At 47.2% G+C, this 18805-nt stretch overlaps 1 protein-coding gene across 5 annotated transcripts; it reads left to right on the forward strand.

Annotated features, from left to right (window-relative positions):
* The first annotated feature begins 6608 nt into the window (after window positions 1-6608).
* Flywch2 (FLYWCH family member 2) lies at window positions 6609-16108 on the forward strand. 5 transcript variants are annotated; one of them, XM_076937253.1, is made up of 4 exons: window positions 7285-7444; window positions 13013-13441; window positions 15089-15192; window positions 15920-16108. In XM_076937253.1, the coding sequence occupies exons 2-3, from the start codon at window positions 13120-13122 to the stop codon at window positions 15181-15183; spliced, it is 417 nt and encodes a 138-aa protein (XP_076793368.1). In that variant the 5' UTR covers window positions 7285-7444; window positions 13013-13119; the 3' UTR covers window positions 15184-15192; window positions 15920-16108. The 5 variants fall into 5 exon arrangements, with proteins under 5 accessions (XP_034360114.1, XP_076793368.1, XP_076793369.1 ...); XM_034504222.2 differs by lacking the exon at window positions 15089-15192 and adding an exon at window positions 12845-12907 and having other exon boundaries at window positions 7294-7444; XM_034504223.2 differs by lacking the exons at window positions 7285-7444; window positions 15089-15192 and adding an exon at window positions 6609-7262.
* The last annotated feature ends 2697 nt before the right edge of the window (window positions 16109-18805 follow it).

An 18805-nucleotide genomic window follows, 5' to 3' on the forward strand; every position in this document is an offset into this window, starting at 1 on the left:
CGAACTCTCTTGATCTTCATTCTTTTGGCTTCTTGGTTCTTCTCCCTCTCCTGGTCTTCTCTCCTGTCCCTCTGTCTCTCCTCTCATGGCCAGGTTCAGTCTGGATCTTTCCAGATGCTTCTGACTGTTCTCTCCCTAGTATCTACAATAAAATCCTTCTCCGTAACTGAAGTGATCCGGTACTTAGTTTCCGATCCGGTACTTAGTTTCATTCACACCACCAGGTCTAGCCTTTTTTTTTTTTTTTTTTTTTTTTTAAATTATTTTGACACAGTGTATCACTAAATGTCTCCTGTTTGATCAGGAACTTGTAACTCTCTTGCCCCAGCCTCCTGACTGACTGGGAATACAGTCTTATGAGAGTCAATTCAGATCAAAATGTAAGTGTTTAATTCACTGCTTTTATTATTTATTTATTGCAATTATTTACTTTTCTTTGTACAAGTTAGCTTTTTTAAAAAGCACAAATAAATTAGGGCTGATAACCATGGTATAATAATTCTTTTAAAAATGCATTTTCTCTCTCTCTCTCTCTCTCTCTCTCTCTCTCTCTCTCTCTCTCTGTGTGTGTGTGTGTGTGTGTGTGTGTGTTCCTGAATACTATAGCCCATGTGTGTACAGAACAGAGGACAGCTTTTTTTTTTCCCCTTTGGTTTTTTTTTCGAGACAGGGTTTCTCTGTGTAGCCCTGGCTGTCCTGGAACTCAGTCTGTAGACCAGGCTGGCCTTGAACTCAGAAATCCACCTTCCTCTGCCTCCCAAGTGCTGGGATTAAAGGCATGCACCGCCACCGCCCGGCCAGAGGCCAGCTTTTGAGAACTAGAGTCATTCTTCTTCCACTACACGGCTGCAGGGGCTCAAACTCGGGTTGTCAGGGTTATCAATAAGTCCTCTTATTTACTAGGCCATCTTGCTGACTGTTAAATACTTTCCTGTTGCTATTGAGAACCCTGTCTCACTCAGTTGCCTTACTGGCCTACAACTCTATGTAGACTATGCTGGCCTCAGAGTCAGAGAATGAGGTCCAGGACAGCCAGGGCTACACAGAGAAACCCTGTCTCAAAACAAAACAAAACAAAACAAAACAAAACAAAACAAAACAAAAAAAACAACCTAACCAACTAAACAAACAAACAAAAACACTAAAGCCAGTAGTGGTTGTAATCTCATGTTGTAAACTCAGGAAGCTAAGCCTGTAGGTTGGAAAGTTCTGGGTTATCCATGCTGGATAACCCAGAGAGTTGCAGGCCAATATGTGGTGTTCAATAAGTGGTTGCAAGTGCGTACTCTCAGTACGTGGGAGGTGGACACAAGAGAATCAGGAGTTCAAGATCAGTCTCTGCTACAAGATTTTCAGACCAGCCTGGGCGACCTGAGACCTATTGCTAAAGAACTAAAAGCAGAGAACATTTTAAAAAAGAATAAATGGCTGCTAGAATTCTTGCCCACCACACATAAATCTTGTGTTTAATACACACACACACACACACACACACACAAAATGGTATTTGTGGTGGTTTGAGTGAGAGTAGGCCCCCATAGGCTAATATATTTGAATGCTGTGTTACCAGGGGGTGGAACTCTTTGACAGGATTAAAAGGATTAAGAGTTATAGGCTTGTCAAAGGGAGGAAGTGTGTTACGTGGGGTAAGTGTGTTACGTGGGGTAAGTGGGGTGGGCTTTGAGGTTTCAAAAGCCCACACCAGGTCCAGTCTTTCCTCCCACTTCTTTCTCCCCTGTCTCTCTCTCTCTCTCTCTCTCTCTCTCTCTCTCTCTCTCTCTCTCTGCCTGTGGATCAGTCTCTCATCTCTACTTGCTCGAACACCATTTGTACCATCATGCCCCTGCCGTGATGCTAAGAAAGCCTCTGAAACAGTAAGCTAATCCCCAGTCACAAGCTGTCTTTTATAAGAGTTGTCTCTAGACAACTATGTACCGATGGCTTCCACTTGATCTCCCTAGCAGATCCCACCTCCCTGGAGCCCAGCTTGAAGGCTATTGAAACTTTCTATGGCCTTGGCTCCTAGGCAAGGTTAGAATCCTCTTCTGCCGGACACTAAGACATGTGGTAATGTTTTGTCCAGAAGACTCCACACTCCCCTGACTATCAGGGTTGGGAGGTTTTTTCCTTGTTCTGTCCAGTCAAAACTAAAGGTCCCAAATCTTTATGCGTGTCAATAAGGACTCAGGGATATATAACCCCAGCAACTTGGGAGGTGGAGCAGGAAGATCACAAGTTCAAGGCCAGTATGGGTGGTCAGAGTGATCCTATTAAAACAACAAAGAAGAAATACACAGAAAAAGAAACCACTGAGAGTGTAGCTCAGTGGTAGAATGCTTGCCTGGCCCTTGGAGTCCTGACTCATCCAGCTTCCTGTGTTGCTCTAAGCTACTGGGAGCTCAAGACAGGCATAGCCAGAGAGAGCAACAGCCAAGGGCAATACTGTCCAGCACAGTGTGCCTTGCAGTGGGCACAGAAGTGAATGTAATTGAATCCTGGCCTCTGAGAGGGAATCTTCTGGAGTGAGCAGTATTGTTGGTAATACTCTCAACTGGGCTTTCTATCCTGCATTCGGTCACTTAGTTCCCAGATAAACGATACACAACCTTTAGATTTATAATAAGCCTTTAAAGCGCTAGAGCTGGGCAGAACCTACCGTCTGTGCTGTTATGCCTTTCCCTGCCGATAACCCCAAGATATGACTTGCCATGTTCTGGCTGAGCCATTCTTTTTTTTTTTTTTTTAGATTTATTTATTTTTGGTTTTTTAGAGACAGGGTTTCTCTGTGTAGCCCTGGCTGTCTTGGAACTCACTCTGTAGACCAGGCTGGCCTCAAACTCAGAAATCCACCTGCTAAGATTTATTTATTTAATTTATGTATGTGAGTACACTGTCACTCTCTTCAGAGACACCAGAAGAGGGCATCAGATCCCATTACAGATGGTTGTGAGCCACCATGTGGCTGCTGGGAATTGAATTCAGGACCTCTGGAAAAGCAGCCAGTGCTCTAAACCGCTGAGCCATTTCTCCAGCTCCCAGCTCTACTACTTTTAATGAATAAGTTTTTAATGTCTTCATTTAAAACTCTATATGACAAATTTTAACCTTACATAACTAGATCTCCTTGGATTCCTCAATAATTAAAAGTTTGTCAGAGGCAGGCAGATTTCTGAGAGAGGCAGGCGGATTTCTGAGTTCGAGGCCAGCCTGGTCTACAGACTGAGTTCCAGGACAGCCAAGGCTACATAGAGAAACCCTGTCTCAAAAAACAAAAACAAAAAAATCAAACAAACAAACAAAAAAAGAGTTTGTCAGGTGTGGTGCCATAGGCCTTTAATACCAGTGTTTAGGAGGCAGAAGCAGGCAGATCTCTGTGAATTTGAGGCCTGTGTACATAGAGAGTTCCAGGACAGCTAGGGCTACAAAATAGAGAGACCCTGTCTCAAAAAAAAAAAAAAAAAAAAAAAAAAAAAAGCAATAGTATAAAGGACCTTGGGAGATGGATTGTAACTAGTCTGTGTACACGCCTGTGATCGCACAGTTGTGAAGTACACAGGGATGAAGACTAGCTTAGCAATCTGAGATTCCACTTGGTTTAGACAATACACATACTTATTCTTTAAAATAATTTATTACTTATTTTTATTTTATGTACATTGGTGTTCTGCCTGCATATATGTGTGTGTGAGGGTGTCAGAGTTCCTGGAACTGGGATTACAGACAGTTGTGAACTGCCATGTGGTGGTGGGAATTGAACCCGGGTCCTTCTGAGCCATTCCTCCAGGCGCTGTACACATCCTTCTAATAATCCATATGGCAGTATGAAACCTCTGAGTGCACGGCCCTTTCTAAATAATAAAATGTTTCTCCTTAGTTAATGACTATCAAACACATATGGTTTGTTTGTTGTCTTTTGAGACAGGGTCTCTCTATGTAGTTCAGGCTATGCTGAAACTGTCTCATAGTGATCCATTTGCCTCTGCTTCCCAAGTGCTGGAAAGGCATGCACTGCTATGCCTGGCTAAAACTGTACAGTTTCTATTCAACAGCATTACATACATACATACATACATGATTACTTACATCTGGTAGGAGGGCTGATCCAGCCTGTCGTGGTTTAAATATGGTTGCACCATAGGAGATGTGTCCTTGTTGGAATAGGTGTGGGATATTGGAGGAAGTGTGGGCTTCGAAGTCCTATTCACAAGCTCTGCCCAGTGTGGAAGATACAGTTCTCTCCTGGCTGCAGTCGGATCAAGATGCAGAAATCTCAGCTCCTTCTCCAGGATGTCTGCCTGGATGCTGCCATGCTTCCCGACATCATGATAACAGACTGAAACTCTAAAACGGTAAGCCAGCCCCAATAAAATGTTGTCCCCTGTAAGAGTTGCCTTGGTCATGGTGTCTGTTCACAGCAATAAAACCCTAACTAAGACATAGCTTGAACTAGTTTTAGGTGCATGTGTGTATTGGTTACTTTTCTATTGCTGTGATAAAAAAAAAATGACCAAGACAATTTGTAGAAGAAAGTTGATTTGGGCTTAAGTTTCCAGACGATTAAGGGTTCATGGCAGCAGGAACAGAAAAATTAGAGCTCACATTTCAACCATGAGCACCAAATAGAGACTGTTGCTGGGATTTCCAACCCCAATAAGCCCATATAAAAAAAACACACAATCCAGTTATTATAATTATAAGCTATAAGCCCTAGCTATAAGACCCCTTGCTACTTGCAGTTTCTGCTGGCCACATGGTTCTGCTCCATCATGGCTTCCTCTTCCTCCTCCTCTTCTTCCTCCTATCCTCCTCCTCCTCAGTCCTCTCTCTTTCCCCTCTTGGTCCCCTTCTCCCTGTCCCCTGCCCCCACTATCAAACCTGCAATCCCACCTTCTCCCTCCACTGCCCATCACAGGCTCTGGCCTTTATTGACCAGTTAAAATGGGGAGAAGGTTCACAACTGCTCCAGGAGGCAGCCTCTTTTGAGAAAGCAGAATTAACATCAGAATGCAAACAACATCAGGACAACCCACAATAACAAATGGCAATGTCAAAGTCTTTAAATAAACCCTGTCTGGGGAGGGGGGGGGAGTCTTTAAACTCTCAAAGCCTGCCCCATGCAACTTTCTCCAATATGGCCTTACTTTCTAACTCTCCCCAAACAGCACCAGCAACTGGGAACCAAGTGTTCAAATACAGGAGCTTATGGACAACATACTCATTGAACCCAATACAGTAAATAATAAGCCAAAGTGTATCTTCCAAGTGAACACTTAGGAGAATCCCCTATTTGTCATCTTATACCTATACCTAAATGGGCTTACACATGATTAAAATCAGTTGCATTATGGGCAAGAACGTGCACAGTGAGCAAAAGCTACCAATCAAAATAGAGGAGCACCCAAAGCAAGAATTCTGGTAACTACTGAACCCCATAAAAGAAAGCTCCACTAACAGGACCTGCAGTCAGAGTTTCCATTGCATCTGACCTCTGACCCATTCTTTGCTTTGAATAAGATTTCCTTGCTACTTTCTCAAATCTGTGTCTTCATGGCAATTCCCTGAAAAAGAACAAAGAACCTGGAAACATCTGGCCCAGCCCCTAGCCACTGGTGAAAATTGGGATGCTGATGCAGAGGGCTGTTATGAGTTCAAGAGCTACATAATGAGATCCTATTGAAAAAATATAAATTGTACATAAATATTTTTTCCTCTAATAGCCTCTTATGTAGTCAAAACTCGCTTTGAATTCTTAGTTCTGCTATCTCTGGACAGTCATGTTCTACTATGTGTGTTTAAGTTAATTTTTTAAAATACAAGATCTTTATTGGTTCCATGTTTCGAAAACAGCTTCCACAATATTTATTTATATTTGTGTTTGGGTGTTTTGCTTGGATGTGTGGAAGCCAGAAGAGGGCGTCAGATCCCCTGGAACTGTAGTTATGTTCCAGGTGATCTGGATCGTAGCAAGCAGCCATATAGGTGCTGGAAGAGCAGCAGCCAGTGCTCTTAACCAATGAGCCATCTCTCTAGCCCTTAATTAATTATTTTTATTTGTGGTCATAGGTTTGTGTGTGGCCATCAGAAGACAACTTTGTGAAGCCATTTCTCTCCTGCAACCTTTATGTGGGTCCTAGGGATTAAACTAGGGTAGCCTACCCTTGGCAGCAAGTGCTGTATAGAATAAGCCTTTTGAGTGAGCCCAGCTTTCTAAAAGGGAGCCATCTCACTGAACCCCTTGTTTTGTTCTTTTGAGACAGAGACTTGCCGGGCAGTGGTGGCGCACGCCTTTAATCCCAGCACTTGGGAGGCAGAGGCAGGCGGATTTCTGAATTCGAGGCCAGCCTGGTCTACAGAGTGAGTTCCAGGACAGCCAGGGCTACACAGAGAAACCGTGTTTCGAAAAACAAAACAACAACAACAAAAAAAAAGAGACAGAGACTTGACATCAGTGATTTATATATGAAGATTATATATAATATACAATTACATTATAACATATATGATAATATATATTATTATAACACAATAACTTTAGAAACAACCAAGACTATGATTGATTGCAAATGATGCAATTCGTGAAGGCCCTTGAGTTCTAGAGAATGCCCAGGAAATGACGTTGACTCCGGAGAAAGGATGGGGCCATGGAAGTAAAGGAACCAGAAAGGACGGTGGAACCCAAGGATCCGGGGAACCAGGTCCATGTTGGAGTAAAGGAGGAGAACCTTTCTGCAGGTGGTGAGGGCCAGCAATCCCAGGGTAAGATGCGCAAGCACGCAAAATACAGAAAGAAAGCAGCGCCCTGAACCATCCCGGTTTCCACCTCCACAGTACAAGGTTGCTGGAACAAAGTCATTGAGCCAGGACTAATTCAGCAGGCAGCGACTACAACAAAGGGCGAAGGCTGAACAAATGATAAAGGCTGGACCAATGGACGAAGGATGGACCAATGGGCGAGGGCTGGGCTAATGACAAAGGACGCTGCGCAGTTAGGAATGTTTGTCTGAATAATCCAGTTAGCTTCAATGAAGAACACATTTCCCTTCCCTGAAGGGACAGACAAAAACCTTTAAATAAACATCCCAGCTTCCTCCGCAGGGAGTCAGAGAGTCAAATACTGGGGGAAGTAAGTGGAAAGACGTCAGTAAACCATACCGGGGACCCTAAACCCAGGTTGCTCCATTCCTACTGGCTCCGCCCCCTTCGTGGGTAATGGACCCGCCCCTCACGCCTAGTCTTGTGGCGTTCAACTCCTTGCTGCGAAGGTAATATCCGGATAGGCGGAATTCGACAAAGGAATGGGGCCCCCTCAGTGCCATACTGCGCATGCTCGCCCCGTGACCCTAGCTTGAGGTGACGGCGGGAGCCAAGGCGGGGGACCCAAAGCACTGAGGCTGAGGGACCCGCCACGGCTCCGTCGTCCGAGAGGCAGGGCCTGCTGCCGTCGGTGAGGACGGGCCCCCCGCGGGCGGGAGGGTCCTGGCTCGAGAAGCGACGCCCAACCTAGCGGTCCCGGCGTGCGGGACCGGTGCTAGGAAGGGTCCCTGGCTCTGCCCCTCACAGATTCAGGCCTCTTTCTTGTCGGCCGTCCGCGAAGCTCTTCCTTTCTCCAGGCTTCCCTTTCATAAACCCACACTATCCCTGGACACCTCCAATCTGGGACTACCCCCCCCATGCGCCCCTACCCCAGTCCACTCTGCCTGGCACATCCCCATCCTTTACCTCGCAATTTTGTTACATATGTCCGGGGGTGGGGGGTGGGGGTTCTTTGTCCCAGTGGACAAGTGGCAGAGTTTGAGTCTGGGAGCTGGGGAGATGCTTCAGGGACTGAGACATTGGTTGGAGGGGAGCAGGGAGTCAGGGCAAGGGTGGTGGAAGGTACCATTCTCAGTCATGGTAGTTAGAGAAGGGAGGTACCCTTATTTGGGACCCCCACATTGGGGAACGTTTGCTATGTTCTGCATATAATACAGTTCTTGAACTTTTAGGAGGGTTACTACCGTTGTCTTCTGTCTCCCTGTGGGATGTGTCCCTCACACCCCAGTGTCATACTATTCCGTAGGAAGTCCAATTACAGTTCCCCAGGACTGTGCAGGACAGTGACTATGGCAGCAGCTCTTAGTAACCTGAGTTCAAAGACCTTACCCTTCATCTGATGCTAGCATCTCCTGTTACACAGATCAAACCAGCCCAGAGAGGGTGAGGGGTCTGTCCTTCCAGTTAGGATATGTTTCATTCTCATCTTTATGAAGGTGATTCTGTCGATCACCCCAGGATAACAGCTGAAGTCCCAAGCCTCAGAGCCTCATCAGTAAGAATTTGGACTTTTAACTGTTCTATGGCCACCAAAATAATAATCACCACCAATCTAGTGACTTAAAATGACAGGTTATCGTCTTATCTTTTAGAGGCCAGAAGTCAGATATAGGTGTCACACAGCAGGCTGAGTACAGCAGGGGTGTATTCATTCCTGAGGTGTTAGGAGAGAAACATTTGATTTGCCTCTTGCAGCTTCTAGAAACGTACCTCGCTAGCATGCCCTTCCTCAGTCTTCAAAGCCGATTTCCAAATAATGAACCCTGCCTCTAGCTTTATCTTTCCTATTCTTTGCATGCCATTTCCATATTTTTCTTCTTCCTTTTTTTTTTTTTTAATTTATATGTTTGTGTGCCACATGTGTGAAGGTCAGATAAGGCACCGTGTCCTCTGAGGTGGACAGATGGTTGTATGAGCTACCTGATGTGGGTGCTAGGGACCAAACTCCTGTTCTCTGGAAGAGAAGGAAGCAGCTGACCACTGAGCCATCTATCCAGATCCAGCCTTGTTTCTTTTGTTGATTTTTTTTCTTTTCTTTTCTTTTTTTTTTTTTTTTTTTTTTTTGGTTTTTCGAGACAGGGTTTCTCTGTGTAGCCCTGGCTGTCCTGGAACTCACTCTGTAGACCAGGCTGGCCTCGAACTTAGAAATCTGCCTGCCTCTGTCTCCCAAGTGCTGGGATTAAAGGCGTGCTCCACCACCGCCCGGTCCTTTTTTCTTTTTTAAATGAGAGTGTGCATGTGCCCTGTGGCACTCAGAGGACCACTTGTGAGATTTGGCTGTCTCCTACGATATGGATCCTGGGATGGAACTCGGGTCTTGAGGGTTGGTAGAAAGTACCATTACCTGCTAAGCCATTTCAATAATCCTTGTTTTGGAGATGGGTTCTTAATAAGTAAGTTTGACTTGAACCCCCAGGCCTCCTACTTCTGGGATTATAGGTGTATGCCACCGTACCAGTTTCTAGGTACTGGGACCCGGACATCTCAGGATTCATTATTCTGCCACTCACAGACATGAAAATGTGTGAAGGATTCCTGCTCGTTGTATGCTCTTGGGTCTTGAGTTATTTTTGCTTTTCTGAGTATCCTTAGTCATGACCAAGGTCATGAGAGCAGCTTCACTTTGCAAGGCTGGGGACTGAATATAGGTAAGCTCTCAACTGGGCTGCACCAACTCTTGCTTCACTTTTTTTTTTTTTTTTTTTTTTTTTTTTTTTTTTTGCTGGAGGAGGGGGATGTGTGTGTGTGTGTGTGTGTGTGTGTGTGTGTGTGTGTGTAGATGTGCAATGCCTCTGTGCGCATGCAGAGGCTAGTAGAGGATATTGAATATGTCTCCCCCAGCTCCCTCTCCACCTTATTCCCTTGAGACAGAGTGGCTCACCTGAACCAGAAGCTCACCATTTTGGCTAAGCAGATTGATCAGCCAGCAAGCTCCAGGGACCTGAAGAGCACAGGGAATCTCTACTTCCCAGTGCTAGGTTTCAGACATGTTCAGCCAGGCCTGGCTTTTACATAGGTGGTGGGAACTTGGACTCATGTCCTTAGGCCTGGGCAACACATGGTCTTACTCACAGGACTGTCTCATTCATCCACAGGCAGAAGATGTCTCCTCAGCTATTTTTGTTTGTTTTTGGAAGTTGAAATGCATGACAGCTGTCCTGCTTCACTCTTCTGAGTGATGGGATTTGGGGTGTGAGCCACCAAATCTGGCTTCATATGTATGTTATGTATGTACATACGTATGTATGTATGTATGTATGTATGTATTTATAGACAGAGTCTCAAGTAGCCCAGACTGGTTTTGAACTGATCCTCCTGCCTCAGCTTCATAGTGAGAAGTCCCTTTTTCTCTGAGTAGTAGACTAATAAAAAAAAAAAATTACCTTGTTGAGTTAATGTATCTTATCTTTTAAAATGTTAACTATGTGGCTACTGCTAAAAGTGAGTTCATGGAGATTGCAGTTCGAGAAGAGGAGTCTGGATTGATGGTCAGCGGTATAAAGAACACTTGCTGCTCTTTCAGAAACCCCACGTTGGGTTCCCAGCACCAGTGTCACCAGCTCACAACCGCCCGTAACTTCAGCTCCAAGGGATCTGACACCCTCTTCTAGCCTCAGAGGGTGCCTGACCACGTGGCATTTACTCACACAGACACACATAATATACATAAAAATAAGAGATCAATAAATCGTAGTGTGGGGCTGTGATTTCCTAGGGTCCCACAGAGGTGAAGGGCCTTATCCCAGCACAGCACAGGCCGTGACGCATCACAGATATGTTGACTTTGATCCCCCACTCACTATTCTTATCATTCCTGTTTCCTTGGCAACGAGTCACTAGATGATAGGGAGAGGACCTAAGTTCATCTTAGGGAGGAGAGAAGCATGCACTTTAGAAGTCTGTTCATTTGAACTCTCTCTTTTTTTTTTTTTTTTTTTTTAAAGATTTGTTTATTTTATGTATGTGAGTACACTGTCACTGTCTTCAGACACACCAGAAGAGGGCATCAGATCCAATTACAGATGGTTGTGAGCCACCATGTGGGTGCTGGGAATTGAACTCAGGACCTCTGGAAGAGCAGTCAGTGCTCTTAACCACTGAGCCATCTCTCCAGCCCTCCCTTGAATTCTTCCAGCCCAGCCAGGCCTTGAACTCTGTAGGTGGCCAAGGGTGACCTTGTACTCTTAAACCTCCTGCCTCTACTTCTGTTCTGAGATTATAGGCTTGTGCTACCATTAGAGGTGCATGTGGTGTTGGGTCTCGAATCCATGGCTTTTTGCATGCTAGGCAGGCACTCTCCCAATTCTATCCCCAGCCCTGGAACTCATGAGGAAGACCTGGGCCTTCTCCAACATTTATTGTTGTGTGTATCATGCTGGTCTTGTGATGTCTATTTTATTCTTAGATTGTTATCCTGACTACTTAAGGTAGGACACCACTCTGGAAAAGCTTTCTTCATAGCTGGCTTTTTTTGTTTGTTTGTTTTTGTTTTTTTGAGACAGGGTTTCTCTGTTGCTGCCCTAGCTGTCCTGGAACTCTGTAGACCAGGCTGGCCTCAGAAATCCACCTGCCTCTGTTTCCCAAGTGCTCGGATTAAAGGTATGCGCCACCACTGCCCGGCACAGCTGGCTTTTCTTACTGGAGTTGGCTTTTGGCCAGTGAGCCTGGTTCCAGTCCTGATTCTCACCAGCTGTGTGGTATTGGACCACTCCACTAAGTGCCCAATGTCACCTCCTTGAGGACAGACAGAGCAAGATGATGGTAATTTTTTTTAAAGATTTATTTGTTTTTTTATTTATTTTTAAAAGGACCTTTTAAAAAGTTTATTTAAGATTTATTTATTTTACTTATATGAGAACACTATGCCTGTCTTCAGACACACCAGAAGAGGGCATCAGATCCCCTTACAGATGGTTGTGAGCCACCATGTGGTTGCTGGGAATTGAACTCAGGACCTCTGGAAGAGCAGTCAGTGCTCTTAACTGCTGAGCCAGATGATGATAATTCTTGGGAGGGAGGTTATTGGGTTCTGGGAATGAAGATCAAAATTGAACTCAGATCTCATTCCTGGCTCAGGTTGCTTTGTGCTGGCCTTGGGCAGGAAAGCCAGTGGGGCAGGGTGCCTGACGGATTCCTCATACCTGTTCATCCAAGGGGTTTCTGGACCACTCTGTTGTGTGTGTGCATGTGTAGTATAGTGTGTGTATACATGTGAAGTGCAGTGTGTCTGTGTACTCTCAGGTGTGCTCTCTGGGCATGTGTGAGTATCTTCCTCTACCTCCACTTGGTCTTTTCTCCCTGAACCTAGGGCTCACTGTTTTGGGCAGACTAGCAGGCAAACTATCCCCTGGAGTCTACCCGACTTCGCTCCCCTCCCTCAAATACTAGGACTCCAGGGGCTGCCACACTGGGCTTTCTGTGGGAATGCTGGGTGTCAAAACTCGGGGCCTTACGTTTGCACATCAAGACTTTGCTCACTGAGCCACACCCCCAGCTCTCTGGGTCACTTATTTTTTTTTGTCAACTTGTGTTTATAAGTCTGAAACAAGATCTCCCCCCGCCCCCGCTCCCCGTTCTGTGCATTGACCACTAGAATGGTAGACAAGCGCTGTGAACTATATCCCCAGCCTAAAAGTAAGATTTTTTTTTTTTAAAACATAGTCTTGTTAAATAGTCCTGAATGTCCTGGACCTCCCTATGTAGACCAGCCTGGCCTCGAACTCAGATATCTGCCTGCCTCGTTTTCCTAAATGTTAGAATTGAAGGCACGTACCATCATACCTGCTCCTAAATTTTAATATGCTTTTATCTAGTGATTTGCGTTGATCTTATTTGCCTGTTGCTTAACTTTTTGTGAAGTTCTGGAGATCTAACAGGACCTTGTCACGTGCTACATTTGAGCACTACCACAGAGCTGTCTCTAAGCCCGCCTCATATATGTTTTATTTTCTGACATTTACAGACATTTCTTTTGCGTAATGGACTAATGGGGAAATTACCTTGTGAATAAGTATATCTTCTATGTTTTTAGATGTTAAATATATTACCACGGGGGCAGGGGAATGAGTTCATGAACGTACAAGACAGTAAACGGGTAAGGAGTGAAATCACTCATTCCAACTAGCACCCTAAGCTACACCCCAGATCCATTCGGTAGCACCCCATCCTCCTCTACTGACTGCCTTGCCTCCTCCCTTAGGACAGAGCCTCTGGACTCCCAGGTTCCTGGCCAGGGAGGAGGAGGAAAAGGTGAGACCTATCTGCCAGGGCTGAGTGTGGCCTGGAGGCCAGGCTGTTGGTCCTGGGATGCCCCAACCCAATCCCAGTGAGCAGGAGGGTGAGAGCATGAAGGCCGGCCAGGAGCCAACTCTCCAGCCTGGTACAGATGTGGTCCCAGCAGCCCCCAGGAAGCCAAGAAAATTCTCCAAACTGGTCCTGCTGACAGCCTCCAAAGACAGCGCCAAAGTGGCGGGGGCCAAGCGCAAAGGAGTGCACTGCATCATGTCCCTGGGAGTGCCAGGCCCAGCCACCTTGGCTAAGGCCCTCCTCAAGACTCATCCTGAGGCTCAACGGGCCATTGAAGCAAGTCCCCAGGAGCCCGAGCAGAAGCGCAGCAAGCCGAACCTGGGTGAGGCTCACGTAGCTGATGCTGCCCCCTCAAAGAGACCTGGTCCCTTGCAGAGCTGCCCCAGGCATCTGGCTCCAGTCCTAAGAGTCCCTGGTGCTCTCTTTGCCTTCCTGATCCCTGCTCCTCCACTCCTCTGAGCGCAGGTGGGAAGTGGAGGGCACAGCATACAGGTGGTGTCTGGGCATTCCTTGGTGAGCCTGGGATTCTGGCTTAGCCCCTTCTAAGCTTGCCAAGTGCCCTTGCCCCTTTGAGTTCATAAAGAGTCCCCTCTGCATGGTGTGCTTGCCTTGCTTCATCATAGGCATGTCGGGGGTTGAGGAGAGTCTGCTGCCATGCACTGCATGCTAGAGGCTGTTGGCCACCCTCAAGGTCTTGACTACATATGGGTGTTTCCAAAGGCCTGAGGTCTACCATCCACAAGCATTTCATAGCCAGTAACAAAAAGCGCCTTCATTTCTTCAGTCAGTTTACTCACGTTTGTAGTCTTGCATCTGTGTGCTCACTGGGCACTGGGACTCGGGGCCAATAGGAACTGTAGGGACTCCCCTCTCTGTCTCTTCTGCCCCAGCCTCACCTGCACTAAAACCTCCACAAAGGACAGAACAGAGCTCCAGAGAACTGTCAGGAGGCAGCCTTAGAAGTTGCTGGTAGACAGGACATGAGGCTTAGTGGGAAAGTTCAGCGCCCTCTACTGGCCACTCCTGTGGCTGTGCCCCATCCTCCAATGAGACTGGGTGGGCGGTGGGTGGTGACAACAAACTGTCCCTTTCTCTACACCCAGCTCAGGCTAGCCCCATGCCAAGTTCCTGGGACCCATGGTCTCCTCAGCTCTCCCTGGGAGGAGTGGGGTGGCAGGTAGCAGACAGATTGACTGGGGACAAGCAAAAGAGGTTAGCTGGTATTGGAGGAAACCAGTAAGTGGCCAAGTAGAGTATCCAGTGTCAGGACGTTTGGGGCGGGGAGCTGAAGTGGGGAAGGAAAGCAGAGGTGATGGCCTCAAGACATACTTATACACAGAAATGCCAGCACACATAGTCCCCAAAGTCACCAGAGCTAGGTAGAGATCCCTAGGCCCACAGCACCTGGAAGCCCAGGGAGGGTATAAGACACCTTCCTGGGTGAAGCTAGAGGATCTCTAACCTGTGTGTCTTATTGTGTGTGTGTACACTGTATCCATTTCTCTGTGTGCTCTCTGTGTGGCTGTTGTCCGTGTGAGCATCTCTGTCATTGTCCCTCTTGTCAATTTGTATGACTTTTACCTATGAGGGTGGCTGGGGGTCAATCTTCAGCAGTTCCCCCTGCCCCCTGGGCTTGGGGCAGGAGATACCATAACTCAACACACCGTTAGGGTTACCCAGCAGCAGAGAAATGAACTGACCTCTTCCCAACAGAAGCAGCACCTGTCAAGCCCCGAGATGCTGGGGATGAGAAAGGCTGTAGTCCTGGGCTTCCATGTTCTGCCTTTGCACAGGAGACCCCTGGGGATCAGTCATGCACTCAACCAGCAAGAGGAAGGAGGGGGAGCCCCCTTGCTACCTACCATCAGTCAGTCGGGCTGCAAGGAATCCTGCTGCACTAGGAGAAATGTAATGGGATGGCCTAAGGTCATAGAGTCTCATAGTCACACTGCCCATCCCTCACCATTAGGGGCTAAAATCTCAGCAAGCCAAGATGGAGTGCCCATAGCTACAAACCTGGCGACTTTGGGGACCATAAGGATCCTCAGCCTACCCACAGCATGAGTACATATGGTGAGCTAGCTCTTTGTGAGTGCTTCTTCTAGTCAGTCCTGCTCGGGTGCATCCCTCCCTGTCTGCTCACCTGGCTCTCCCTAGCACAGCAGTAGAGGAAGGGGTCTCCAAGCCTCATGGGAGGCTGATCTTAATGTCACTATTCTGAGGCCACCTGCACAGAGGAGAGGGATGGACTCTGGCTGGGAAACTGGTCTTCCCACAGAGTTGGGATAAAGACATCACTTGGAGCCCTTCCGACCGTGGGAGACCTTGTCTTGCTTCTTGTACAAGTTCAGCTCCACAGTGCCGTGGCTTCTGTGAAAACTGGAACAAAACTCACTTTTCCAGATGACACACAAAGGAAAGGTGGCACCCCTTCAGAGCTGTGCAGGGCAGGTGTTCTTGATCAGTGGACAACCTCTGTCCTGTTCCTACAAGCAGACCTCCCTGTCTCTGCCCCACCCCTGACCAGGTAGTAACCATTCAGTCACTTCCTGCTCAGCTGTTTTCTAGAAATGACTTAAGGAATGTTTGTGACCCTGAGCTCGTGGCCTTTTAGGAACAGTGTCCTCATTGTGGTAGTTCTCTAAGTCAGTTAACAAACAAATCTGGCCCTTTACTGACCCGAAAGAAGCTAGGGTGAGAGTGGCCCTCAGCTTACAGTAGAAGAGCGGGAGCCCAGGGCCAGCCTTTGCCAGCCCTCCTTTGTTCTGTTACCAAGCTGACCTATCTGTCTTTCTTCCAGATACAGATGGTCCAGAAGACAATGGAGAGGCAGGGGTGTTGTCTTCAAGTCCAGAAGAGACCACTGTGCTCCCCAAGGCCCCCAGCACTTCCCCATAACCCTGGTAACTGCTGCTGCATAAGTTACTTTTATAAGTAAGACACAAAAAAGAGAGAAAATAAAAGCAGCTGTGTGCTATTTCCCACCATCCGTAGTTGTTGTTGTTGTTGTTTGTTGTTGTTTTCCCCAGATAGGATTTCTCTGAACTCCCTCTGTAGGCCAGGCTGGCTTCAAACTCACATCTGCCTGCCTCTGTCTTCCAAGTTCCAGGACTACCAGCACTGCTAGGCTGAGAGGTAGGCATAAGACAAAGCTCTGGGTCCTTGGCAGCCAGCTATAACCCCACCACTCTGGAGACTTTCTTTCTGATTTCTCTTCCATCCCAGCCTAGCTTGGCCTGGGCCATCAGACCTGGTACAGTCTCTCCTGAGGCCCCCAACTCCTGGCCTCATGATTGGGCTCCCTTGACCTGGAAAATGGGCTCTTGCATAACTCAGAGTGGTCCCCTAGTCTTTGTCTTTGCCTTGCTGGTATCCTGAAGTGGGGCACTGAGAGCTCCATCCCTGGACCCAGGACAACCTGATCTCCTGCCTGACCCTTCCCTCCACAAGAGGCGTCAGATTCTCTCTAGCTGAATCCTCCATGGTTGCCATGAGCCACTGTCCTTCCTGACCTAAGGCGCCCTCTAGAAGACCCTAAGGCTGCTGGCTCCCAGGCACAGAGCCCAGGCCCCTGCCTCCTCCCTACAGTCGCCACCGAGGAAGGATGAACTGCACCTAACCTTTCAAGGATCTGCACAGAATCATCACAAGAGTGGAAGGCAACTGGAGAGATCTCTCTCACACACACAAACGCAGCCTGGGCCCCTCTCCAACTTGTGGACTGGGGAGAAAGGAAAGCATAGTTGCCCTACAATCCCCAAGTTGGGACCTCCCAGAGACTCGAAGGGCCGAGCATTGACCTCCGACTCCTTCACTTACAGACCTTATTCTTTGAAAACCACTTGTATGAAAAACATTACCCTTTTCAGTGTAGGGCCCTATGTTCCAAACATGTCTTCAGAACTGATTGCCTCAGAAACAGATATTTTGCACATTTCTCTCCTGCCATTTTGCTGAATTATTTTTACAGGGCTGTTTTTTTTTTTTTAATTAAAAAAAAATTCTTTATTAATTTTGCCTGCATATCTGTCTGTGTAGTGTGTGTATGCAGAATCTTTGGAGGTGAGAAGGTGTTCAGGTTCCCGGAAAACACAGTCACAGACAGTTGTGAGCTGCCATGTGGTTGCTGGGAGTTGAACCTGGGTCCTCTGGAAGAGTAGTCAGTGCTCTTAACCAGGGAGCAGTCGCTCCACCCCGTGAGAGCTGTTGTTTGTAATGTTATTATTCTGCTCTATCTCTTTTGTCCTACTGCTCTCTTTTAAATAGACTCCACTGTGTTTTCTCTTTTGCTGTGTGCTTTGATTGTCTAGTTTTGTCAGATAGTAGGTGGGGCAGGGTGTGGTAATTATTCCTTCATCCCAGCATTTAGGAGACTGGGGGTTGGGGGGAGGTGGGACAGAACTTGAGGTTAGGGAGCTGGCTCAGTTGGTAAATGCTGCTGATGCTCGATTATGAGGACTGATTTCTAGCTTCCACAACGGAAAAAAAAAAAAAAGCATGATGCTGTAGTGTGGGCCTATAACCCCAAGGCTTCATGGACAGAGAGAAGGATCCCGCGCATGTTGGTCAGCCTGTCTAGCCAAATCAACAAGCTTCAGGTTCAGTGAAAGACCGGGGTTCAAAAAATAAGAGGTAGCTCAATTGAGGAAGGCATCCAATGTTGACTTCTGGCCTCCACACACAGGGACAGGCACACACGCAAAATTGGGAGAATGACTAGAGGGAAGCAAGGGAGAAGAGGGGCCAGAGGGGAACAAGGCAACCCTAACCTTTGTGTGCAAACTTCTATGTTTTCCTCCCGCCTATGTATCTAGCCTATGGACTAGAGTGGCCGGCTATATCCAAGACTCCTAGATCTCCATCGCAGAGACTCTGTCTCACAGTTGTTCCTGGCGACCACATAGATGGGGGCGCGCACTCGCGTGCTGTTCCAGCATCTCTAAAGTGTGTGGGTTGTGAGCACCTCCTGGAGTGCGGTCCTGGATTACCAACTCTCAGTCAGTTCTGCACTGCAGACTGCCAGAGCAAGGACTCCTTAAACGCACGTGGCTTCTTGCACTGCATGGTGTATTAAATTTATTGCTCCCACTTCCTGCTCCATTCCCACACTACATAAACTAACACTACCAGGGAAGGGACCTCTGTCTGCTTGAGCTACTGAATTTCCCAGTGTGGAGACTATAAGGAGCAAACAGTGGATGGGATGGAGAGCTGAGAGCCCAGATTTGAGATCACCAAATTGCAGAGGGCTTACAGCTTCTGCTCATGTGTGGAATAGATGTGTGGATAACAGTAGACCTGTGGGGGATGGGGGAAGGGTGTTGCATGAAGCTGGTGTTTCATCAACTCTGAGGTGAAGGGATAACAAGGCAAATGTGGAAGCCTGCTAATCCCAGAACTTTTCAGCTGTGTTAAAAGCAAGAAAGAGGTACAAGGCAGAGCAAGTGTTCTCCCTGTGGGAGCAAGCCTCTTGCTTCTGCCTCCTCAATACTGGGATTACAGGTGAGCAGTCATCATGCCTGTTTTTAAACACTGGCTTTTAAAACAGGGCTCCTTGTATCCTCTAACCCCTGATTATTCTTTTACCTCCCAAGTAGCTAGGAGTCCAAGTGTGGACCATCATACCTGGCCAAACTGGCATTGTTCTTGCTGTTTTTGAGATTGTCTCAAAATCCCCAAGGGCTGG

This window comes from Arvicanthis niloticus, chromosome 6 (genome assembly GCF_011762505.2).
Source record: "Arvicanthis niloticus isolate mArvNil1 chromosome 6, mArvNil1.pat.X, whole genome shotgun sequence".
NCBI lineage: Eukaryota > Metazoa > Chordata > Mammalia > Rodentia > Muridae > Arvicanthis > Arvicanthis niloticus.

Coding starts and splice junctions, on each gene's coding strand:
- Flywch2 (XM_034504223.2), top strand. CDS start 13,120: ATGCCCCAACCCAATCCCAGTGAGCAGGAGGGTGAGAGCATGAAGGCC. Junction 13,442..15,919: donor GCGCAGCAAGCCGAACCTGG/GTGAGGCTCACG, acceptor TCTTTCTTCCAG/ATACAGATGGTCCAGAAGAC.